Raw genomic sequence first — 26,505 nt, forward strand, 5'->3', positions numbered from 1 at the left:
TGTGCGATGGTATAACAACATGCCCAGTATCACAGGCCTTTTTACTATACGACCATCCGTCCATGTCAGATGAATCTGTACAACCAGGTATGAATTACTGCAAATGGCATCCGCTGGACTGAACGTGAGGATTCTGAGGGAGAAATTCTAATCGAGCTCCTGAGAAGAAACAAAACAAAAAAATGAAAACAAGGCTTCCTGTCGTTCCTGCCGAGGGTGTGAAGTCATAAATTAGGCATGATGTTCTCCGTAAAAATGAGAACAGGACTGAGGGATGGAGGGACAAAGAAATGTTGACACTTTATAGTGGGAGTGGTTTTAGAACATTGTATATATATATATATATATATATATATATTTGTTCCAGAAACAATTTTTATTAGAAAATATTTACCTGAATTATCCTATATTCAACATATTTGCCCATATGTACAGATTTATTATGAACTATTTAAATACAGCAATCAGGCATAACATTATGGCCACTGAGAGGTGAAGTGAATAAGACTGATGATCTCCTCATCATGGCGCCTGTTAGTGGGTGGGATATATTAAGCAGCAAGTGAACATTTTGTCCTCAAAGTTGATGTGTTAGAAGCAGGAAAAATGGACAAGTGTAAGGATTTGAGCGAGTTTGACCAAGGACCAAATTGTGATGGCTAGACCACTGGATCAGAGCATCTACAAAACTGCAGCTCTTGTGGGGTGTTCCCGGTCTGCAGTGGTCAGTATCTATTAAAAGTGGTCTGCGTGGTCCGATCCAACAGACGAGCTACTGTTGCTCAGATTGCTGAAGAAGTTAATGCTGGTTCTGATAAAAAGGTGTCAGAATACACAGTGTATGATGGATCAGGGCTGTTTTGGTAGCAAAAGGGGGACCACACAATATTACGAAATTTGTACAATAATATTTTGGCTTTTTAATTCATGAAGTGTCCAAAATGGAACATTGTGAATTATTGAGGTTTGGATTAAACCTATTCGATTTGATTGACCACTAAAACAGGCTCATTAAAAAATCATTTTGATCATGTTGGGTTGTGACACTTTGGAAGAAACACATCAGCCATGTACACATCACATGAACTCTGACTCATGATCTTTAGAACCTTTAGATCTTCTCAAATCAGTCCCATCTTCTTTTTTTGTCCCTCCCAGAATCTGAGATATGCTCCCTGCAAGCCCAGACAATATTACACACATTAATTCATATCACAAGCAGCTGTTTTCCTGCATATACATCTATATGCTTCAGCGTGGCTGATACCGAAGGAGTATATTAAACCAATGAAGATCCAAGAAAAAGCAGACGATTTATACAACAACAAACAGGAAGTCAGACTTGTTCATTTATCTGGAGCAGTGAGAAATCTAATCAGGGGAAGCGACAAGGATCAGGTTTAGGGCTTTGCATAAAACCGTTTTATCCATAACATATGATTTTATCATTTAGGCTCCGAACACATGTCCCATTTGGCTGCAAATATGCCATCTGTATTCCATATAATAGAATATTGAACGCAATACCTGCTATTTTCCAAGACACCTAAATACTTATTCAGACATAGTCTTAAAGCCTGTGATGTGTTTCCTTTATATTACCAGTAGAATCACATCATTTAAGCTATATTCAGTTAATACTTTTTTTAATTTAGATATTAGTTATTAGATCCTATATTTTATAGTGTCCAGTTAAAGTGTTTTTATGCACTGATAAGGCATTGACTCCAATGACATGTTAAAGTAAACTTGGTTTGACTCAAAAATATCATTAAGGTCTTATTTAATAATTTAACTTAATTTATAGGAAAGCTTTTGTCATTTATCATTTATATACCTACTAACAGTATATAATACTTACAGTATCTCATGCCTTATGTGCAGTATATATATAAGTAAATGCTGGATTTACTTCCTAGTGTGCCTAGATGGCGCTCAGGTGCATAATGACTGGGGGCAATTATAGTGGAAGGGAGCATCAGGGTAATCAGAGCCATATTGGCATGTTCTAATGTAAACTGGATATTTTAGATGTCTGCAAGGTATCGTTAGAGAGTCTGGTGTGTTTCAGCGCTAACAATGGCGCCTACTTTCACAGAAAAGACCGGCCTACTTTCACAGAAAGATGAAGTTTGACTGACAGACCAAAAAAAAAAAAACATGTGATATTCATGTTTACTCAAAGCCACCATTTTCAAAACTCTTGGAAGTTTGGATTGAAAGGTTGAAAGTTTGTGGTCCAGCCTGGGTTCCCTCAATGGAAACCAGCGCTTTAACAGGAAAGTGCTGAAGATCCTGAAGGTTATGGGCAGAAAAGTGTACAACAGATATCAAATGTGGGCGGAGTTTCTGATGCTAAGTCTAGATTTCGTGTTCGGAAATTACAGGAATGACACATTTTAAGAAACCAAATGACATTTGGACTTAAATAGATCAAGTGAGGCAGAAGCTGAGCAGTTAATGATTTTGTTCAACATTGTCTCAGCCCTGAGATTTATACTCACAACCTTCATCTTTAAGACACCAATGTGCTATTATCACGCAGACAAGCACGGATAATATTACATACATGTCCAAATGCAATCTACTTACACAGTGGTTTGTCACGCCATGCGTTTCTAATTAACCGAGTAAATTTGTCTGTCATACGGCACATGTGAATATGACATAACACTAAGCTCATGAACACAAATGAAACCAGCTTTAGATTTGATTTGTGTGCACAGAGCCTTAGCGTGCCTGAAGGGAAGATAACACAGTAATGACGGTGCTGGCTGTTACAGTAGAAAGCTCAGTCTGGGAAAAATTTTAAATACAGGCATGGTGTTGGGGTTTCAGTGATGGACCTCAGGACTGAACCATTACGGTCATTATTCCAGCTTGCTTAGGGTGTGTCCCAGTCGCTAGTTTGTGGAATTAGTTAGCTAATAGTCAGGTTTTTTATTCAACTAATTGGTACTGATGAATTTTCACTAATAGAGGTTATAGTAATTTTTTTCACTAGAACTTTGTCATAATTACATGTTGGAAGTTTCTTGTTACTGATCTTTAGTATGCTATAATATGTACAAAAGAGAAATTGCCAATTTCAGTAGCTATTAGTAAGAAATATGTTTATTTTTAAGACAAATTTCTAGCCTAGATATTAACACAAACATCTGCAACTACTTGTTTTGTACTGTTGTATATACAGAATATTTTATTTATATTTCATTTATATTAATATAAATATTATAATATTAATAATGTTCTATCTTATCTTATCTTATCTTATTAATGTTACGCGCAGCTAAGCAGCAAAGAATTCCACTTTTTTTAAATATAGATTTAGACAAGTTAAAATATTTATTCAGTGGCTAACTGGCTTCTCTGTATAAGAGAATATTCTAGCAATAGATTTACAGACACAGTATGTTCCATGTCTAACCATGACAAAGCTACTTCACTGTCACAACAAATAAAGTGTTATCTAACAGATTTAATCAACCTGTCCTGGATTGTTGCTTTTTAAATAAAAACAGGTTCCTGACTTCAGACATTCAGCCCCCTGTTGAGACTTCCTGTCCCTCCTATTTGATCTAGTCTCATTCCCCAACCCCCAATCTACCTGCATTAGCCTAAATGCGCTAATCCTTTTCCCTCCCTTTTTTTCGTACTCTTCTGCTCCACCTCCCCTTTACAAGGCTGAGCACACATGACTTTTAGGTACAGCTTTCAAAGGAACATTTCTCAATAGAGTTTAACACTAATATATCCAGAATCCTGGTTAAGATATGTTGAATTCAGGCAATCAGGCAAATAATAATAATAACACTACAAAACTGGCAAACACTGCTAATCAATGGCAATACACAAAGCCGAATTATCTCAGTAATGTACATAATATTACATCATATAGTGTACATATCGATTACCTTCACATGCAAGAGATTAGCGATGTACAGCTGAATAATTTTATTCCGAATTAACGTTGTCTTTTAGGGGCCAATTTTGTCTCTGTCCAGGAGAGCTGTAAATTTCTCGCAGTGCATAATTTCATTGTCAAGCTTTTAAGAACAAAATCACTACTGTAAGCTCCGTGTATTGGTTCATTAACTGTGATATAAAGCATGGACAGTCAGTGACTAGTAGAGACACACTCTGGAGACAAGCGCTGGCTTTGTTCTATGTGCGTCAGATTAAATGCACCATTGTGGCTGGACGTGTAGCGTCCGGTTGATCAACAATCCAAGACTCATTAACATACCGGCGTAAGAGTGAGGAAAGTAGATGGTTTCTAGAGAAACTAATACAAAGGTGCACTCCGGTCATCATCAGGAGGTGGTATATCATTGATTGATGTCATATAGATGCAGACATGACAGATAATAATGATCCAACTTTAACCACTGAGCTAGCAGGGCTAGTGGTAGTAGTCATAGCTGCATGCCACTAAAACCACATGCACACACATAAACCCAGACGGTCAGGTCACAACACAAGGCCAGGTGTCTTTCTCATGTACCGCATGACCGGAGTCTCTCCTATCCGATTAAATATTAATTATATCTTTACTTAGTAAGGAGCCTGTTGCAGGTCTCTCTAAAACAACACGTAATACTATCAGTTGTGTCCCTCACATTGCTATTGGCTATAAATTTAATATTTCAGCGTTGTGTCGATTCAGTTGTGAAAGGTCGGGTGCAACATTACAGAACGTGTGAAGAAAAAAAGACACAAGTGAAAGAGACAAGTGAAAGGTTTTAGTGAATTAATCATGAGTGAGAGTTAACACATGCAAGAGTAAGAGAGAGAGAGAGAGAGAGAGAGAAATCCAAAACAAAAACAATGCAACAACTGCATTGTCATTTCATGTCACATTTGCTCTAGTGGAATTTCACCAGGTCAGTGTGAGCAATCAGAGCTTTGGAAAGAATCCAGAAGACCAGTTGGACTTTCACCTTAGTAGTTCATTTAAGTTTACTGTTGAAATATCCAAATCCAGACATTTCTTAATAGTTGAGATGATTTTGAAGAAAAGCGTACGGAAATAATGATAGACTGAATTGTGAACCTCAGCATAATTAAATCCATAATCTGTCTCAAAGTCATCATTCATACCAAAACCTCTAAATCTGGCAAATACATTAAAATGCAACAACTTACAACATACTTTGCCCTGCCTATGGCTTTAATCATATCTGTTCATATCTGTATGAACAAATAGCATTTACTGAATAATCCATTATTTGTTTTCATGCTGTATGTACCATTTATGCACTGGATATTCTCTTAATTTACTGCATTCAATAGGTTGAATTAATAATAGGAAATTTAAAAAGAAACAGGATATTGTTCTACTGAAATTTATACTGAGCCTAATAAGCATCATAATGAACATCTGAGAGCAAAACTACATACATTCTGAAATTTGTTAGGACAATCATAAAACTGTTTGGAATAAGAAGACATAAGGCCCAATTTTATCTTTCTCTGCACTGTAGCGTCCTCTTGTGGCCAAACTGGCTAACACACAAGGGACTGTTTTATAGACAGAACCTGCATATGCATTAAACTACATATCTTTTCGTTTATTTATTTATTTTTTAATTATCTACAATATAATGATCAAAATATGAAATGCATTTACATGTGTAAAATTTAACAATGCCTTAAAAATGTAATAAAAATAATGGCTTAGTAATAATATCCGATTATACTGTAGGGGTATTTGGGTAAAAAATCAGTCACTCTGTATAACTGGAGTATATATCAACAATTAAAAGATGTTGATTTCTTATGTATTCTTATGTATTATTGATTAGTAAGTAGTAGATGCATTACTCAATATAAAAAAGTGAGTAAGTATGCACTATTTTGTGTGCATAACTAACATGTATGCTTCCACAAATATTGAATTAATCAATATTCACATTTACATTACTTTATATCGATCAGTTCTGAGTGGTGTGTGTCATGTGTCTCACATCACAGGTGATGTTCAGACCAAGTGTGTAAATGTGTCCAAAATCAGCCACAGGCTTGCAAAAATGTCATGCTGAATCTTTTCACAATTACAATACATTATAAAAGAATACACTATAAATGTGCCATTTTTATATATAACCTGTTATATATATATAGATTATATATATATATATATATATATATATATATATATATATATATATATATATATATATATATCCATCCTTTAAAAAATATTTGGCTAAAAATAACATAACACCATTAAAAAATCTACTACCAGCCTCTATCTTTTTGAAATGCAGAAATTATTTGAAGATATTTACTACCATCTAGTGTCATCTTTATGGCATCACATGCAAGGATTACCCAAAGACAACTACTGTATGTTAACACAGCCAAGGGTCAAAGAGGCCTTCAGTTTTCCATTTTAATCACGAGATAATAATAGTCTTGATAAGAACTGCTTGCACAATGACCCTGAGGTTCTTGCAGTTTGAACTTATCAATCATGCCAATTTTTCTACCATCTACTATGTATACTGTGGCAAACTCTAAGACAAATTACATGCACAACGCATCACATTTAGTGCAACTAGTGTAACAAGTGCAGGACAAATACTACTCTTCCTATAAATGCAATAAATGTGCATTATAATACAATACATATTTACTAGCTCAAAAGATTAAAGTTCTCACATAAGACATAAGAGTTTATGGCTTAAACCCATTAATCCCCTACATTGTTTTCTTTTGAATATTCACCTACACTAAAGAAAAAAAAGATCACTAAAGTAATTATCCTAGTATGTGGTCCTGGGTTTCCCGTTTCCATTTAAATACCCTGATATGTAAAGTGAAAGAAGTGTAAAGACCTGTTGGCCTGATAGCTCTTTCTGTGCTATTGTCATGTAAGTATGCAAGGAAAGTCACAGCCAAAGACACAAAGACGGCCATCTCAGCTACACTCAATAACAACTGAACACCCCAGCAGGGGCCATAGTCATATTCTCAATCCTGAATGGTGGCCAATTGGACAGAGAGTGCACCATAAGCTATAGAATTCAATAGTATGAGACTATATGGGATTCAACCAAAAACAAAAAGTAATCTAATGCTGTGGATTTCTTTTTCTTATTATTGTCTATTATCAAGAATAAATCCATGTCCAAACTGGTAGTCTATATGATGTAGTTCACTACAGACACTGCAGAGGCTATGCAGTGCACTAAAACAATAGGGTGCCAACTGGAACTTTGCCAACACAGGCCATATATCTATACAATAGAGCTTAAAGTTTCATTACAGTATGATGAGTATCTTGGTTAATATTAACACATTTACTTCATTAGAGAAGCAAATCCAAGTGCATGGTCAAGGCCAAAGCCATGTTAAACTAACAAAGCTTGTAATCCACAGTGATACGTTGGGTAAATAAAGTTAATCTCGGTTCGTTTGATGTTTAATACGGACAGGCTCAATAGCCTTTAGTGCCTGGATGAATAGTAATAGCTCAGATAGCTCAGAATTACAATTAGACAAAGCTGATCCATTTACAGAAAAATGTACCATGAGCAAATATTTTAAGACTTGCCAACATAGTTCATATCTTTGTGACTTTGATATTCAGCCAAAACAGGCTGTGTAGCTACATGTTGTGATTATGGCTTCATTATAATAAGTTTTATGAACTTCATTACAGAGGCAATCCATGGTCAGGGCAAGCTGTGCTAAATATTGAGGCTAAACATTTTTCCTGGGACTACACAGGTATTGTGATACAGACAAGACAGAAAGCAATGTTTATATCAGTATGTTTGGACACTGTGAAGGAGTTTTTGATGGCTTTTGAGTGTCTGAATAAATAGTTAACCTGGTTAACAATGAAAAACAACTAGGGTTGGGAAAATGACTCTATGGTCAAAAGACTAATATTTATTTTCTTCAGCAGTTCAGTATCTCTATGGGGGCTCAACCAAAGGGTATCAGAAACACTTAACTGTATGAGATAACAATACATCATTAGAGAAGAGAAAAACCAGTACACAGAAAAGGCCGTATGAGCCAACATAGATGTAGGACTATGCTATGATTATCAAACGATGTTAAAAACCCCCCTATTTTATTTGTTAGTCATTTTAATAATGTTTTGAATTTGTTTCAGTAGATTTGGTGTGTGATTAATTCTGACTAATTCAGTGAACAGTGAACCGATTCTGACTAACAATGAGATGAAGCACAGACGTGCAGAAAACTACATGTGCTTACATTTAAAGGGGGTGTTTTTGTGTTTTTTGCACTTTAAATACAGCTCCCCAGCCTTGTTGTTGACCTTTATGGGATTCTGGAAACGTTAAATATACAGTAAAGACCTAGTGACACGGAAAATGTGACAAACTAGGAACTGGTGTGTTGACTGGTGTGGGAATTCACCATGTCCACCATCTTTATTTTTAGATTCCACACCGGTTTTCGACATTGCACCTCACACAGAGAGCTCAACATATCAGTATTTACTTGTTATATGGTAGTCTGAATGCTGTCGGTTATATTTCGTTTAGAAATGTCGTGTTATAACGTGTATTAGTTAGGTGTGCTTTGGTTCTTTTGTGTTGCCGCTACGGAACAAAGGCGCCATGACAAGGCTCGCGAGGAGACTTGGCGCGCGACACAAAATGGCGGCGCGACACGAGCGCGCAGAACGGACGGGGAAATGAAACCCGAGCCAACAATGGCGGGCGAAAGCGAAAACGTGGGGACGGGACTCGGTCTGGATCGCGGATTTCACAGGCAAAGCTTGGATGTCGTGGACTGTGACAAATCTTTAATTCAAGGACAAAATAACGTGCACGTGTATCGGGGGTTCAGTTATACACCAGCTACACAGCACCAAGTGCCAGGACAAGTGCACGAGCTAGAGCAGTGCACAAGTATATATAGTGCATTTCACACAAGTTGCAAAACAATAAAATAATGCCCTGCAAGAAAATTACACAGTGCATTTACAAAATGCAAGATTTTAAATCAATTTGCATGACATTATGCATGTTGTTGACAAAATGCAAGGTGTTCATTTGTTACAGTATCACATCGCATTAGATTTGTATAAAGTGAATGTAAACTATTTGCGATCGCTTCTGCTTTGTATGATGAAGTCACATAGGTGTATCCCTTAAGTCTTTCAAAGAAATATAATACACCATGTAACACCTCCATTGATTTTTTTCCTAATCTTATATTTATATTTGAGTTAACTGTTACGACTGACCGCACCTTGTATTTATGTGGAGGGGGGGGGGGTATCAAGCATTCTATCAGTACAGAAATATCTGTAGATAGATCACTGTTCATATTGATGCATGATTCATTTTAAGATTGTGTAGCTAGACAGAGTTAATCAGAACAAGTGCAAAATGGAAAACAGACCTTTGCTGATATATTCTTAGTGGAAATGTTTGCCAAGTGCCATACATTTAAATGTAAATGTAAATGAAATGTCTCTAGCAGCAATTTCCCATGTTGAAAGCAAATGATCCACATCAGCAAATTTGCCCATTCCTATTTGAAAATGTAAACTGACTACATAAGAGAATAAGGCATAAAATAGCAGCATTGCTTGAAAACTTGTGCACATCATTCATGTAGATTTTCTTGTGATTATACATCGTCATTTGCTAGATTATTAAAAAAAAATACATGTTCACTGTCATGTATATCATCTACTACTGTTTACATGTCCTTTGGGAATATTGCTATGCACATCCTTGTCCTTTAGGCACCAGATCAAAGGTTCAAAAAAGTCCACCAGTTAATGAAAGACAAGGAATGTAGTCTAAACAAGTGCACACAGTCACATCCCAGCAAGCTCAGTTCCAGGACTATGACCTATTCCTTCTCCTTTAATCTCATTATACATTATCTTTCCGTGCTCCTCGTGTCAACCCGGACCACATTATAATAATGGATTGGAATAGCCTAAGTGTCATTATCATGGATGAAAATGGACCTATTAAAAGTGCAGGGTGATGAAATGCGGTCTCTCCATTTCTATTCATCTATCAAAGGTGTAGTAGAGCACTCTTCCTTACACACGCTCAGAAATGTAACATGATCATTAAATTAGTAAATGTTTCTTTAATGAGAATGGCAAACTTCTTGTCAGCTCACCCCCCACAAGCCGACAAGTCTTATACCATAAATGGGATTGCTCAGGGTGTGGTGAGGTGGGGGGTTATGGTGGATGGAAGGAGGTGGACCAAAGCATGAAGATAAAGGCTGAGGGGAGGAGTGGACTGTGAACGCCGTGGGAGGGCCAAGATCTGAAAAGTTTGTCTGCATGGATTTTTTTTTTTTTTGTAAAGATGCATGTCTTTTGATCGCATTAAAGTTGAATAAATGAATAAATATTTAGCTTTTGCATTTAACAACAACAACAAAAAAGCATAGTTGCAAAAGTTATGCATGATTTATCGCTGATTCTGTCCTAAACATTGTGGTTAAAAAGGAGAACAATAACACAATATTTTTGCATAAAGCAAAGGAAATATGCAAAATGCAGAACATGATTGGCTTCATAAATGTGTGTCATAGAAATACAGGTTTAGTAAATGTTTTAGATGGAGACAATGGTTAAAGAAAAATGGAGGGAAAATTCTTTACAAAATAGCCCTTCCTGGCTGGCTTTGGTCTCCCTACATGCGCCCTTCCCCCTTTGATTGTAACTCGATGCCCCTGGGAGCATGCGGGCCGAGTGCAGGAGGACCCTGCTGATCCGCTCATTAAATATGCATTATAATTAATGGGCAGCGAGACGACACGGAGGCCTCATAGTTCATTAACACAGTGTGATTAAAATCATACCATTGTTTAGCAGCCTCAGATCTGGGCGTTATACCTACGACCCTAAAGTTTAATAAACAGAGTCGTGGGCTAATAAAGCTTGCGCGAATATTAAAAAAGAAAACGGAACTTTTTATGATACGTTAGAGCCGCGTTACAGAAATTACAGAAGTGAATGTAGTGGAGAGGTGTTGATGAGTAAAACATCCATAGAGGTCCACTGAACAAAGAGGTCAATGAGACAATTGACTCAGGGGGTATCGGGAGGAAATGAATCACTATGAGAGGAGTATTCCATGCTATGCTTTCCCAAACTCTTGAACGCCCTCAGAGGAGGGTGATTGGGTAATCAGAAGACCCTGGAGACCCTCAGTGCTCACCATCTGTGCCAGACACTGAGAGTAATTAGTGGGAGTAAACCTGATAAACACTCCAAAAACTGGTCAACACTGAACAGAAGGGAGGTAAGACACTAAAGACCAAGGCTGCTAAGAATAACATGAACAATAGACACATTTATACCAATCTACTTACAGTAATTATATTTTCACATAATTTAATGACTCTTCAGACGAACACTCGTGAGGCCTTAATCATGTTGCGTGCCTATACGCACTCTGCTTCACATAACCTTTATGATAGGTAATAAATTTAAATATATCAAAAACAAAAATTCCGCCGAATCTCCCGCTTCTGCACAGTTGTTATAGTTTTATACTTCATATAATGTGGCCAACAGAAGCTTAAACCTTCGCTCGGCTTCATAAAAGTTGCAGGAGACTGTTTTGTTAGGCATATGGAAGACATTGTCCGAAGACACAAACGTCGGCACGTGCTAGCCGGCTGTAGGGTTGCCAGATTGGTTCGCTGAATTCACTATAAATGTGACCCAGCCAAAATGTGATAGCTTAGTGGTTAAGGTGTTGGGCTACTGATTAGAAGATTGTGAGTTTGAATCTCAGATCCACCAAGCTGCTGCTACTCCTGGGACCCTGAATAAGGTGCTTAACTCTCAGTTGTATAAAATGAGATAAAATATAAGTTGCTCTGGATAAGGGTGTCTGCTAAATGCTATAAATGTAAATTTGTGCTTCATCCATTTTGAAGACACACAATGACGCATCCCTTTACAGGTAAACAACGGGTATGTTACTAGCCAATAATACAAATTCCTCTGTCAACATTTCTGTGAAAAGTCAAAAACAGCAATGCAAAATGAAAACAGCAGTAATGGCAGATTTCTTTGAATACACAATGCAGCTACTAAAACTACCAGTTAGACATATTATATATAGTAATTTCCAATTATATGAAGGTTATGATATTATCATAGTTTAATTGGAGTAGCTCAAGTAGTTAAGGTTCTGGGCTGTTGATCAGGGTTCAAGTCCCAGCATCGCTAAGCTGCCACTGTTGGGCCCTTGAGCAAGACCCCAACCCCCCAACCCACCCTGCTCCAGGGCTGCCAACCCCCAAGGATGGGATATGCAAAGAAAGAATTTCACTGTGCTGTAATGTATATGTGACAAATAAAGACAACGACTTAAAAACATTGTATTTTCCCCACAATTTATTGAAGCTTTGTTTTCTGGGTTTCCCTGGGCACTAAGTTGGTCCATTTCAAGGGACTTTGAACGATATTTTTCTTATCCCGCCTTTCAAATGAGATAGACGATTCATTTCCTAACTGATTCACAGAAGCAGAGTAGGAATTAGAGTTACTATGATATTATGACACTACAATCTGAGGCTTTTTCACGATCCATTCATCATTGTTGTTTGGGAACACGTCCAATCTGGCAACACAGCCAATCTGGCAACATCAGCGGAGACGTTTCAGTTAATCGAGCAGCTTCTATGGGCTTTTCACAGAGGCCACGTGCCCAGAGGCCGATGTGCAGACACGGCACAGTGCTGGCTGGGGCACGGCGTCTGTTTCCTCACACAATGAAAACAGGAAGCACTCACTGGCTCTCTGCACATACATGATAACCTGAAAAGCTGAGCTTCATACATTAAGAGGACATTTGAAGTCCAGACTGAAAGTGTCTGGCCTGAAATAGGGTACAGAAATACTTTTCAATAGTGTGACCTAAACTATTCTTTTACTAGAAATAAGATATTTAAAATAGGATTTTGTTGTTGCGTTACCTTGAGCTTTCTTCATTATTGAAACACAATAAGTGCCTGTTTTGTGTATCCCTGAATAAAAATGACACAGAAACCTCTCTACACTTTGAGCCTCAATGTCATATTTAAAAATAATGTCCTTCAGCAACACCAAATAGCTAACTGGCTAGTTACCTGCTAGCAAACTAGCTTTTGTTCTGTCACAACTCATGAGCGAGTCTAGCTTGTGGATTGATAAAGTCTCTTTAACATCAGCAAAATATAGTGTTGCCATGGCTACCGTGATTTTGTTCATCAGTCACATTAACTGTGTAAGCTAGCTAGGAATCTTAGCATTACAAATCCTTGGACATTGTCTGAACTTCAATAGAAGTCAGTTTTCAATAACTTTTTATTTGTTCTGTTAGAAAAACTGTTTGCTTAGATGCTTAATGCAACAAAAACATGATAAATGACATTACAGTACAGTTACAGTAATTTACTGAGCCTGCACAAAGAGTCAGGTTTCAAATTTCCTAGCTAGGTGTGAAGCGCTGGCTAAAGTTAACACACACACTACATTCCAGTTAGCATTCCTGTTCTTCCAGCTGTAGACAAAGGCATGAGTGTGCCCTGAGGCAGCTGGAAACAGTGAGAGAATGCAGAACGCTTGGACAGAACAAAAAAAAAAGAAAAAAGTCAGTGTACTTTCCCATGAATTCACCCCTGAGCCAGTCTTTCAGTGTAGAGACCCAATTATAGCACACTTCTCCAAGGCTTTCCTTAAATGCATGCCTTTAAACTTTTAGTTTGCCCTAAAAGAGAACTAAGAAGCATTTCCCTGTAGGTACATGACCCCCAGTTTGTCTTCTGTAGACAAACAGAGATGATTTTGATAACACAGAAAGACAGAAAGGCAGAAAAAGGAGCATCTCTAAGCAAACTAGGGCAGGCTATCTAAATCCCCTTTGACTATATAATGAGAGTGCCATAAAAAAGAAGCAGGTTAATTAAATCCATTCTGACTGTGTTGCACCAGTTTATCGATTCATCTCCAGGGGAGGAACCTCAACCTGGAAAAGCTAGCAGGACGTGCTGCAACTGCTAACTGATCAAGGAGTGGCACTGAAACATTGCAAAATGAGAAATGATAACCAACGTCTAAAGATACATAGACCTGTTGGACGCTTCACAGAGAAATCATATCACAAGCTGGTACTCGTAAAAAAACCTCAGCCCGAGCTTTGTCTACACAGAAGAGCAAATTTGATCTGATTCTTAAACTGAGTGTCCACACTGCAAACTGATTTGTTTTGTCACAAATTCCCGAGACCAAGACCTTTGTGAACGTTTGCATGTATCAGAAAACCTAATTAAAATAGATCTCAACCCACAATCCAATACTCATGGTACATGAAACCACTAAGTGTAAACAGGATCAGATCCAGATTTTATTTTAGATTTTTTTCAGGCAGCCAAATTTGATCCAAATCAGTGAGTGCTCATATTGTGACTCTTGAGTAGTGTACAGAATCTATTATCATTATAAAGATTATAAAGATAAAAAAAAGGGTAAATGAACAGATTTAGATCTAGTTCTAATTCAGGAATTTATTCTAGTGTAAACGCACCTCCAAGCCACATTTGTCAACCCCTCCCAATAAGGTGTCACTCATGCACACCATGAGTTCCAACAATGACGGCTTTAAGCCCGTGTGAGATTTAAAACCATGAGGAAAACAGTTCTAATGAGGCAGCCTTTGTGTTTATAAAACTACTAATAAGGAACAACAGCAGAAATTGGTGTGTGAATACAATAAGCTGAAATCAATCAAGGTACAAGATCAATGAAATGACTGGGTGTTTCAGGTATCGGCGCCTACACTTTTATCGTAATTGTTCCTCCTTTAGCTGCTAATTGGCTGATTAGCTCTCAGGCTGAGACGACTGGCTCCTCTATGCTCTCTGAGGAACGCATGACTCATAGCAGATTGTAATTTAGAGCTTGGATTATTTTTTTGTTGTTGTGACGCATCTATTTACACCCCCTCAAATCACAGGCTCTTGTGTAACTTATTGGATCTAGCTTTTACTGTAGACTTTTGAGATACGCCCAGTGCAGAAATGAATGGGTTAGCATTCATTACCCAAGTCACCTGAAACAAACCTGTTATGCTACACAGACATATTTCCTATTCATTTCATTTGGAAACAGTTTGACAAAGAAAATAAAAGAAGAAACAGATATAGTTGTACTAGCTACACTACAGTGCACACTTTCAATCAGCTTTCAGGCCAAGCCTCGTTTTTTATTTCTTAAAGAAATCTGTTAGAGATAAACATAAAGCATGTTATTTGATGCCATAAACAGAATATTTATGGAGCACATTATCCATATATGATAAAACTCAATATAGATCAACTAGGAAATATATTTAATATTGAGAGAAATATTTTAACTTAATTCCTATTCCAACATACACTATATTGCCAAAAGTTTTGGGACACCCCTCCAGATCATTGAATTCAGGTGTTGTTTTTCAGGGGTTGGGCTCGGCCCCTTAGTTCCAGTGAAAGGAACTCTTAATGCTTCAGCTTCATACCAAGACATTTCTGGACAATTTCATGCTTTGTGGGAACAGTTTGGGGATGACCCCTTCCCGTTCCAACATGACTGCACACCAGTGACCAAAGCAAGGTCCATACAGACATGGATGAGCCAAAACTTTTGGCAATATGTAGAAGTGGTGGTAACTGTGAGGTAGTTTTTAGCTAATCCTGCCTTCTTTTCTTTTATACACGACTAACAAGCTTCCTTTGCTCTTGAATGAGGTAAAAGTAATCAGGTTGAGGGTTTTAATTTTTTCAGTAGAATTAGGAAAGGCACAACATGTCGTTAGTTAGCATCATAACACGCTAACGGACATGCTAATGATTGTCTACAAATTCTCATTTTTTCAAAATAAAGATTTCCTTTCAATTTATAATTTGATTAACAGCATTTTTTTTAATTTATCATTATCACTATTGAAGAAAAACAAACATGAAAATGAGGTTTCTTCTTCCTATAATCATCCAGATTTTTCGATGATGCAACTTGAACATGTGACCTTTGGAATATTCCAAATGATTCATAGAGGTGAATATGTCCAGGATGCAGGAATAAGTCTGAAATAAAATATACAAAATGCACATTTTTATACATTTTAATGATTAATTTTTGAAGCTAAAGTGTAGTTCGAGTAAGCATGCAAAGACATAATCTTCGAAGTGCTGTACATTTTGTATGTTTTATTTATTTGAACCATGACCAAAGGTCACGATGAAGGACATATGACCTGTGTTTAATTATTATTATTCTTTCACCTTCACATGCATATTTGTAATCATACTATCAGGGAGACGCAAATTCCAGCTCAATCATGGAATCAGCATTTGAAGCCAGGTGACTGCAGTCACGCACACGCTGCAGAGAGACCGAGAGCATCATGACTTTGAAGTAGGTCACACGCTTTTCACTCACGCCAGCACGGTTAGCACCATTATTAGGAATTTATTTATTTATTTTTGGAAAATGCTAAACAACCAGGAACTCCTGCTGTCCCAAAAATAGAAGCATAAATAACACCTTTTGTGCTACTGTAACCCAACATCGAGTGCTAATCTCCGGGCAAATCTCCATGATCTCTCCCATCCTGCAGTGAGGTCAGTGTATCCATGGCAACACTGCAGCTGAGAGAGAATTTGGACTGTGCTCCAATACACATACACGTGCCCTAACTGGGGGACTGCACAGAACGTAGGCCTGAAGATGGCTGTGTTTCAAACGGCATGCTTTAATAAAGGAGTAAGAAATAAAACATGATGAGAAAAATTAATCAGTAGTGAACTGGTGAGATTTCTTGATTTCTTTCACTTTTGTCTCATTTACACACTCTGGTTTGCACAGGACTCGTTAAAACACTCTGATTTGCACAGACCCTTAAACCTTATCATCTTTATTACCTTTAAATTTTTAGTATTTTTTAGTATTTATTGCATGCCTTATAACCTATGTTTGTGGATACTGCTGGAAGTTCCCATTGGGATGAATAAAGTATCTATCTATCTATCTATCTATCTGGACATTGTGGTACAATGTTAAAAATACAAAATCCATCCAATTATATAGCCTGAAAAATATCAATATCATAAAAATGTATTAATGAATAGACAAATAGAGCCAAGATAACAGTAAATATCCAGATTGTTTTGGAGCTAAACGATGATAACGGTGTTATTTTGTCAGTGTTTATTCAAACAATAAAGCTAAAAGTGCTATTATTTATTATTCTGTTGTACTGAATGACAGAATAAATGTTATTAGATTCAAACGGCAAATCACTTTCGATGTTTGTGTTTTCGGCATCATCCGTGTGATTTCAAATCACTTATCCGTACACAAATCTCAAAATAAATATTTTTAATAGTAACGACTTAGTAATTATACCACAGTCCTAAAATATGAATGCTCTTTTAGTGATGTGATGCAAAACCATTAGCTGATGAAATGTCCTGACAGAGATTTAACAAGTTTACAGTCTGTACAAGAAATTTGGGTGTTAAACAATACTGATGAAGCAGGATCTAAATATCCATTAGGTTGTGTGTTTTATTAAAACCAGTATGAAATCCCTAAATCCCAGCCAGTCCTGTTTCTTTCCCCATATGGACTTTTGGCCTGCATTCAAAAAATGCCGCTGGATTCTATAGGCTGAATCAGCCTGAGGAGGCGTGGTTTATACACCAAAGCCGCCTCATGCACAATCCCCTCCCCCATATGAATATTAATGAGCTGATAGCAGCGCCCAACCCCCTCTGCAGATCTCCCGGTGCAGAGCAGAGCTTTTTATAGAGGTGATATTTTTTTATAGAACCGAGAGAACCCATTTCTCACAGGATCGTGCTGAGACACGCGCTTAATCAGAACGAACACACACACACACACACACACACACCTCTTTCTCTCTGTAGTCCGCATGGCACTGTAGCAATCAGCGTCACCTTAGACTACACCATATATATGTACACAGTAATATACACTTTTAACCACATATTATTTTAAAATACTACTACATATGCACTATTATATTCATTCATATCCATGTTAAGTATGTTCTGATTATTCTGAAGTCCCTTCTCTCCCTGTCAAGACGTTTAAAGCCTTGATTTAGTGTCTGTATTTGGCGCCATCTGCTGGCCAAAACGACGAACTGAACACTTTACTTACGGCTGTTTCTTTGAAATTTCTATTAAATATTTAAAAAGATTAAATATTAATAAACATGTACTACAGTCGAAGAGCACTTCTGTGGACTAATACATCCACTATATCTTTTACATCCACTCAGAGTCCTATAGCTGAAGAGCTGAGGGTTAGAGGCACTGATCCAAGACCCGGTCTGCGTAATACCGGATCTTGTACAAAAATGGCAATGACTGGATTATGTAAAAGTTCACATATAAAGAAAAAGCTTTTTTTAAATTTTTTTTTTTATTTTCGTTAGGACTGATTTTTAATTGAGTTGTTACATAACACTGCATTTGCATATTGGAACATGATTGATCAGGTCAGACAAATGGTCACTCTAGATCCCGTGTAAATACTAAAACACCTGTATTAAAAAAAAATGACTCGATAATCTTTAGGTTGACTCAAAATCCCGTTCAAATATAGCATTCTACATGACCGCAAGTACACCAAAGGAACACAAATAGCCAGTTAGTCTGAAAAATCAAAAGATTTAATGAAACCTCTTTTAGGTGTTGTGTCAGATTACACACTGCAGAGGAGCTCGCTGGTCCCTGAGCGCAGGAAAAACAGCAGGGACAAAAGCAAACTAAAAATGAATAGTGTAAACAGTCACTAACGGCTGAGCGGCCCTTCGGAAACGTCAACAGATTAGAGAATACGTAGGTGTGTTTTCATAATACTATAACAAGTCTCAAAAGGTATAAACAGTTAAACGTGACTTCTCTCAATGCTTCGATCTGTTACACTATATAAATTATTCATTAGTTTCTATTAAGCCGCAGATTATAACGAGACTCTTATGTGACCTTCGAACCTTTTAATAGGTTGTCTCTAAACCATGTGTAAAGTCTCTTTAAATGTGTGTATATATATTTGTGTGTGTGTGAGTGTGTGTGTTTTAAAGGGCACGCAACCCCTTTGCTGGAAAACCTGCACTCTGACACAGGCACTGCTGAGAGAGGTCGCTTTGTAGTAGACATTAAATACAGGACAGACGATCAACACATGGAATGCACGCACTCCCCTGAGCCGGCTCTCCTCATTTCCCCAGGGACAGGCTGTAAAAGCAGCACACACACACACACACACACACAACCACCACCATCATCATCACCATCATCGATGCATTTTAAAGCCGCACAATGAAATCACACATATAATGTATTCATGGACTTGACTAAAATTAAGCAACTGGTTCATTTTGTACATCCATTTTGAATAGCCAGGTCTACTCACATATATTAATGATAAGTTTCTGCAAACATCAGTTGCAAATGAACATCACTTATTTTCCAGGGCAGAGTAAACAGACTAAAGGTGCGTTGTGCTTTTGTGATATAACCGAGTACTGCTACTCTTACTGTGGATGATTACGAGCTGAAACTGAGTGTCTATTAAATGAAAGGGCTTGTGGGTGTCAAATTCACCCATCAGGTCAAGCTGTTCTTCTGAACCAATTAGAGCATGACGCGCACACATCAATGCTGCAGCTCTCTTCATGCTTACGTAACTACTAAACCCCAGAGAGAGAGAGAGAGAGAGAGAGAGAGAATGAGCAAGCGAGAGAGAGAGATTGGCCTTGACTTTATATAAAGTTTATTCCCTTTGTTCCGTAACCAGGACCAAGTTTGTTGTCTCTAGGTTTTCTGTCTGGTGTGTAGAAGTGTGTGAGCAGTGAGAAGTGGACAGGAGAGGGGTCTTACTTGTTGAAGGAGCTGTCCTGAAGGTTCAGCACTAGATTGTCTGCATTCAGGTATACTCTATTCTGCGAGGTCGACACCTGCAAAACACAAAAAACGCAAGGATTTTTTAATTGAGTATACAGTCATGCTCAACACCTTAAATCACCATGGCGATATAGAACGATAAACATCCATGACGTTTGAAATAGTACGCCTCCTACCGTCTTGGCGATGTTCTGGGCGGCGCGGATGCGTCTCAGTTTAAGGTAGCCGGGGTTCTTCGTTACGGCTTCACCCAGCTGCACACAACACACACACACAATAAAAAGCTCATCCTCTATTTCTGTCCCCATCAGCAGAGAACAAAGTGACCTGTGGCATGCAGCGTTACATCACATCAGGACAAAAAAACTGCAATATAAACGACTGCTTAGGTTCCCGGCCAATATCAACCTTGAAAGAAAATGCTTACTGTGCATTACACCTGTGAACAAACTGTACAACATTGCTGAGAGCGTTTTTATACGCAGCTGCAGGAGGACAAAAAAAATGTCATATATACAAGTGAATCGTTTCAAAAGTGCCTCAGCGATACACATCGATGTGTTCACTGGTCTAATGACTGCCATTTATACTGTACACAGTATTTAGTCTTTCTGTAGCTACTAAATATAAGCAAGTCAGATTAAGGGAAAGCTGCCCAGACTCAAATTTTCTCATTTTCTTTGTCATTTCTGAAATGACTCTCATAGCCATGCTAGTGCAAATTGTCCTTACTGCATCAACAAACTCCATGGAAAAATCTACAAAGTAATGTTTTATTATTTAACAAGGCGAAAAAGACATAACGTAGACTGTACCATTTTAGCAGCCTGAGCCTCTCCCTCAGCCTGGATGATCTTCTGCTTCTGGTCCTGCTTGGCCTTCTCGACGTAGAACTGAGCCCTCTGGGCCTCCTGCTGGGCTGAATATCAGCAAAGGACAAACCATGTGTGAGATTATTCATTAAAATCTGAAAGCAATATACAGAGTGGACAGTGTTCCAACAGTGTGCACTCTCAGCATCAGTAGTCTTTGGTAATAACTTCATGGAAACAAATGACAATGGTGCCTTCTAGTGGATAATTGGTGTAAAGGCAAAGGACTACACAGATCAGGCATAACATTATGACCACCTGTCTTATATTGTGTTGGTCCCCATTTTGCTGCCAAAACAGCCCTGACCTGTCGCGGCATGGACTGTACTAGATCCCTGAAGGTGTGATGTGGTATCTGGGACCAAGATGTTAGCAGCAGATCCTTTAAATCCTGTAAGTCGCAAGTTGGGGCCTCCATGGGAGGATACTGACAGGACTTATAAGACACTTACAGATCTTAAAGGACTTACAGGATGTAAAGGATACTTTTGATAGATACTGACCACTGCAGACCGGGAACACCCCACAAGAGCTGCAGTTTTGGAGATGCTCTGATCCAGTGGTCTAACCATCGCAATTTGGCCCTTCATCAAACTCGCTCAAATCCTTACACTTGTCCGTTTTTCCTGCTTCTAACATCAGCTCTGAGGACAAAATGTTCACTTGTTGCCTAATATATCCCACCCACTAACAGGCGCCATGATGAGGTATAACAGGTATTCACTTCACCTGGCATCGGTCATAATGTTATGCCTGATCTGTGTTAATATAAAATACACCGTAAAAGCAGTAGAGCGTCATATTTGTATCAAAATGTATAATATACAAGTTCTAAACCCAGTAAATGTAGTAAGACCACATTATCCTATGAAGGAATACATATTTTAGGCCATTTGGACACACAGCTATAGGATTATACTGCATGTGCGTCAGGCATGAGAATTCAGGAGGATGGGAAAATGTCCTTTTTTCCGGGTTAAGTGGGTGGTACAATTTATCATCTGTAAATTATTATGAAATTAAGTAAAGAAAATCTTCCATTTCGAACCTTTATTTTCTTTGGATATAAAGCATGTTTGATGTAGTAAACTGCCTTACATCCAGCTTGGTCAGAAAAAATCACAATTCCCACTGACAGGTCAACATGCACTTGTTTAAAGAATTTCCCCCTGGGATTAATAAAGTTCTCTGAATCTTGTCCACCAGTTGGAAGTTTTTATGTACGATCAGACTACTCAAATTTCTCACCTCTTAATCGAGTTTCAGGCCTGTCAGAGCAAGCCAGAGTGCTTTATTTATATATTTTCAGCCCAGCTCTGAACATTAAGTGTCATTACATTTAATCTGAACAGATTCTATCACTGGAAGTTCAGTTTGTTTCAGCAAATGATTTAATAACTCTACTCATTCTATAGCCATACACTGACCAGGCATAATAAAGTGAATAAGACTGATGATCTCATCATGGCACCTGTTAGTGGGTGGGATATATTAGGCAGCAAGTGAACATTTTGTCCTCAAAGTTGATGTTAGAAGCAGGAAAAACGGACAAGTGTAAGGATTTGAGCTTTGAGTTTGACAAAGGGCCAAATTGTGATGGCTAGACCACTGGATCAGAGCATCTCCAAAACTGCAGCTCTTGTGGGGTGTTCCCGGTCTGCAGTGGTCAGTATTGATACACCTGGAGAGCAAAGGCTGGCCCGTGTGATCCGATCCAACAGACAAGCTACTGTTGCTCAGACTGCTGAAGAAGTCAATGCTGGTTCTGATAGAAAGGGGTCAGAATACACAGTGCATGACGGGTCAGGGCTGTTTTGGCAGCAAAAAGGGGGACCAACACAATATTAGGCAGGTGATCATAATGTTATGCCTGATCAGTGTAACTACACTGTCTATATTCAAAACAATACTTCCACTGAGAACCAATTCATGGAAACATGACTTAACAATACAACTATTAAAGCAGTCTGTTATCCAATGACCAAAAAACTGCTGAGCTTCCATACCGACTTGCTTGGCCTCTACAGCAGCTGTATACTCCTTGCTGAAGCTGAGCTCTGTAATGGCCACATCATCCAGAATGATGTTGAAGTCTTTAGCTCTCTCGATCAGCTCCCTCCGGATCAGCAGAGACACCTAAACACCACAATAAGACAATAAAAGACGACACAAATGTGTGCATTTCTGATCTATAATAAATCTGATAACTACATTCAAAGCAAAATTCTGTCCACCTCCAATGCACATAGAATTTATAGATAGAAATGTTCATTGTTGAGTATGGGCAAGGAGAGTACCTGTGCTCTCTGTGTGATGAGCTGTGAGGCATTAAACTTGGCTACGACGCTCTTCAGGACCTCGTTGACGATGGAGGGCAGCACCCGCTCGTCATAGTCCTGGCCAAGGTGCTGGTACAGGAAGGGCAGGTTTGAGGCCACGGGCCGTGACAGCACACGCAGAGCGATGTTCACCATCTGAAGATCTGTTAGTGAACAGAAACGGTACTAATGAGGGCCATAAAACATGATCAGTCAATAGAATAAGACAAATTCGCGCTCACTTGCATGAAGAATGGCAATTAATTCAGTTAAAACTTACCTTTGCTTCCAGTGAGGGAGGAAATCTTGCGAGGTCTTGCTCGGATGTCATAAATGATTGGATACTGGAACCATGGTATCCTGGTAATAGTAATAAAGTAAAGAATTACAGAATTAATTTTTATTTCTTGCATCCTTATTGTTTTATCATAAAAATGATAAAATGAACTGGCAGCCCAGTGAAGTAAGTGAGAATATGAAACCTGAAATGCAGCCCCTCTGCGAGCACTGTGTCCATCTGCATGCCTCCAATTCTGTTGAAGATGATGGCCCTCTGTCCACCTTCCACTGTGAGAAGAGCCAGACCATGAGCAGACAGAAAAACTAAAGCCATGCAAGCAAAAACTTTATGCATACTGATATTTAAACAACTGCACTGATATATTCTCTATATATCTATACATCCTTCTGGAATATCGCCAAGGCAAATATCAGAGAGACGTCTAAATCATATAGCTGGGATACCTGTATAGGTAGCTTCTTTAACACCATAAGCCAGTGCTCCAGCACCGATGAGCAGTTTGACGCCGAGGCCGGCACCTCTCGGACCGCCGGCAGACATCCGGCCTGCAATCTGCCTCAGCTGCTGCAGAAAACCCTGAGAAAGACAAGAAAATGAGGGAAAACACAGGTTTTAGCCGTTTGGAGGAGGAGAAATAGAGAGTATATGATTAAAAAAAGTCGCTATTATCTTGAACTGCTTTCTGTTTGTTATTGTGCTCCTCTGGATCTTTGCCTAAAGTTTCTCTCCAAAAATTTTGCCACTGTTTTGTTAATATTTGTTTAAGCGCTTATCATGTTTTACTTTCTGTCAGTTCTGGTGTCCAAACCCTAAGGATGCTCTCCATATGAATCATTTAGTCCATTTGGAACCTTCTTCAAGCTGTGGTTCTTTAGGCTGGTACTAACACATCAGTCAACCTTAGGCGAAGACCGAAAAACAACCGGGTTCGAGAGAATCAGAGTGAGATGATCTCCGTCCACTTCTAAGTCTACTCTAGCAAAGCGATTCGAATTTGACTCGACTTGCAAGAAGTGACCGAAACATGTTGTGTTTTGGGTTGCAGCATTTAAATGGGCTACTAAAATGAACCCAAGGACATTTCCATATTCAACCAAGTATCAGGGTTCTCCAAAAAAACATGCAGATTGGCTTCATTACATTGCCCTTAGGTGTCAATAAGTCTGGGAATGTTTACATGTGACAGACAAGCCTATACCCTGCCTTGCCCACACCATTCCCAGGATAGTTTCTGGCTCCACCATGACCATGATAAAGAGATCTCTGATGATGAATAAATGAATGATGAAAGATATTTGTGATGCGTCAAATATATAGTGCATGGTTTGAGACAGGGCAGCATGGTGGCTTAATGGTTAGCACTGTTTCCTCACAGCAAGAAGGTCCTGGGTTTGAACAGGCAGGGGCCTTATTGTGTGGAGTTTGCATGTTCTCCCCGTGCCTGCATGGGTTTACTCTGGGTTCTCCAGTTTCCTCACACAGTCCAAAAACATGTACCTAAATTGCCCATAGGAGTGAGTGTGAGTGTGTGGTTGTCTGTCTATATGTGTGACCCTGTAATGGACTGGTGACCTGTCCAGGGTGTACCCCTGCCTTTCGCCTAATGTGTGCTGGGATAGGCTCCAGCAGATCCATCAGATTAGGAATAAAGCAGGTATAGAAAATAGATGGATGGATGGTTTGAGACATAGCTTGTCCTTGATCTATGGACAGGAATGGACAGTTTCACCACAAGGTCAATGAGAATAGATTTGGACACTGAAGTGCACGTTACCTTTAATAAAAAAATTTCTACACCCAGTGTTTACTATGAATGTTAAACGTTAACATGTAGACTTAGCTCCAAACTGTTTAGCTCGTGCGCAGATTTTATTTATTTATTTATTGCTGCTGAATTCCAAACTATTAGGTTCACGTGCTAAACGTTCTACTTTTTAAAAAACAAAATTCTAGACGTTTCCAGCAATCCAGTTGCACAAAGAAAACCCGCACGTGCCGCATAATGTTGTAATTCTAACGCCTTGTTCCTGAGAGCTCACGCGCTGGGGAGTTTAACACACCTCTCACCCTTATGTGCTGTTTTATTAGCATACCTAGCTAACGTGCCGGTATACCCCCGTTACCGTGATGTATAACTCACACATTTCCGTTAAACATCCATTCCACGCGCATGTTCGCGAGACGGATCGTTTTATTATGACTTCATCTTCACGCAACACCAAAGCAATAGGTCGTGCTAAAAGCTTCTAGCTAGCCGACATCACAGGACACGTTCAACTCGAAACGATCAAATAAATCAAACCACACTAATGACGAAGACACGTGAACAGCACCTACACGTGTACACGTTCTTAAAAGTTCACGTTATTGTAGCTTGAAGAAAACTTACTCCGGGTTCTTTTCCAGCCATGCTGTCTCTTCTGCTGCTCAACCTGACACTCCAAGGTCACGAGAAAGCACTTCCGGTCCAACCCAGCTGCACGACGGGATTTGAAGTAGCACCGAGAAGATGCTAACGGCTCTGTGTTCTGTGTCTAACAATCTACACTGTAAATAAACTGTCTAAAGTAACACTGTAACACAATCAATTCAGTTCAATTCGATTCAATTCAGTTCTATTAAATTCAGTTTAGTTCTGTTTGATTCAATTCGGTTCAATTCCATTCAGTTCGATTCTGTTTAGTTCGATTCATTTCAGTTTAGTTGATTTCCATTTGATTCAATTCAATTCAATACAGTTAACCTCAGTTCAGTTGAGTTCAGTTTAATTCAATTCAGTTCAGTTCGATTCAATATGGTTTAATTCAATTCAGTTCAGTTCAATTTAGTTTAGTTAGATGATTTTTGTTTTTCACACCACTCTAAAGAATGTTGAATATGAAAATCCAGGAATAGAAGTTTCTGAAATACTCAAACCAGTCCATCTCCTACAACCAACAACCATGCCATGGTCAAAGTCCATTATTCTGATGTTTGATGTGAAGATTAACTGAAGCTCTTGACCTTTATCTGTATGATTTTATGCATTCAGCTTCTCCCACATGGATAATTGCACGAATAAGCAGGTTTACGAGTGTTCCTA

The 26,505-nt window shown here is 38.5% G+C and overlaps 1 protein-coding gene across 1 annotated transcript; it reads right to left on the reverse strand.

Annotated features, from left to right (window-relative positions):
- Window positions 1-18,673: 18,673 nt before the first annotated feature.
- Window positions 18,674-25,943, reverse strand: phb2a (prohibitin 2a). The gene is made up of 10 exons (XM_058419096.1): window positions 25,813-25,943; window positions 23,867-23,999; window positions 23,605-23,689; window positions 23,403-23,482; window positions 23,102-23,286; window positions 22,811-22,940; window positions 20,748-20,851; window positions 20,109-20,186; window positions 19,909-19,985; window positions 18,674-19,263 (listed from the first exon to the last, which is right to left on the reverse strand). The coding sequence occupies exons 1-10, from the start codon at window positions 25,831-25,833 to the stop codon at window positions 19,245-19,247; spliced, it is 912 nt and encodes a 303-aa protein (XP_058275079.1). The 5' UTR covers window positions 25,834-25,943; the 3' UTR covers window positions 18,674-19,244.
- Window positions 25,944-26,505: the final 562 nt, after the last annotated feature.

This window comes from Hemibagrus wyckioides, linkage group LG20, assembly GCF_019097595.1.
Source record: "Hemibagrus wyckioides isolate EC202008001 linkage group LG20, SWU_Hwy_1.0, whole genome shotgun sequence".
Classification (NCBI taxonomy): Eukaryota; Metazoa; Chordata; class Actinopteri; order Siluriformes; family Bagridae; genus Hemibagrus; species Hemibagrus wyckioides.

Coding starts and splice junctions, on each gene's coding strand:
- phb2a (XM_058419096.1), bottom strand. CDS start 25,833: ATGGCTGGAAAAGAACCCGGA. Junction 23,690..23,866: donor TAAAGAAGCTACCTATACAG/GTATCCCAGCTA, acceptor CTCTTCTCACAG/TGGAAGGTGGACAGAGGGCC. Junction 23,483..23,604: donor GCAGAGGGGCTGCATTTCAG/GTTTCATATTCT, acceptor TACTATTACCAG/GATACCATGGTTCCAGTATC.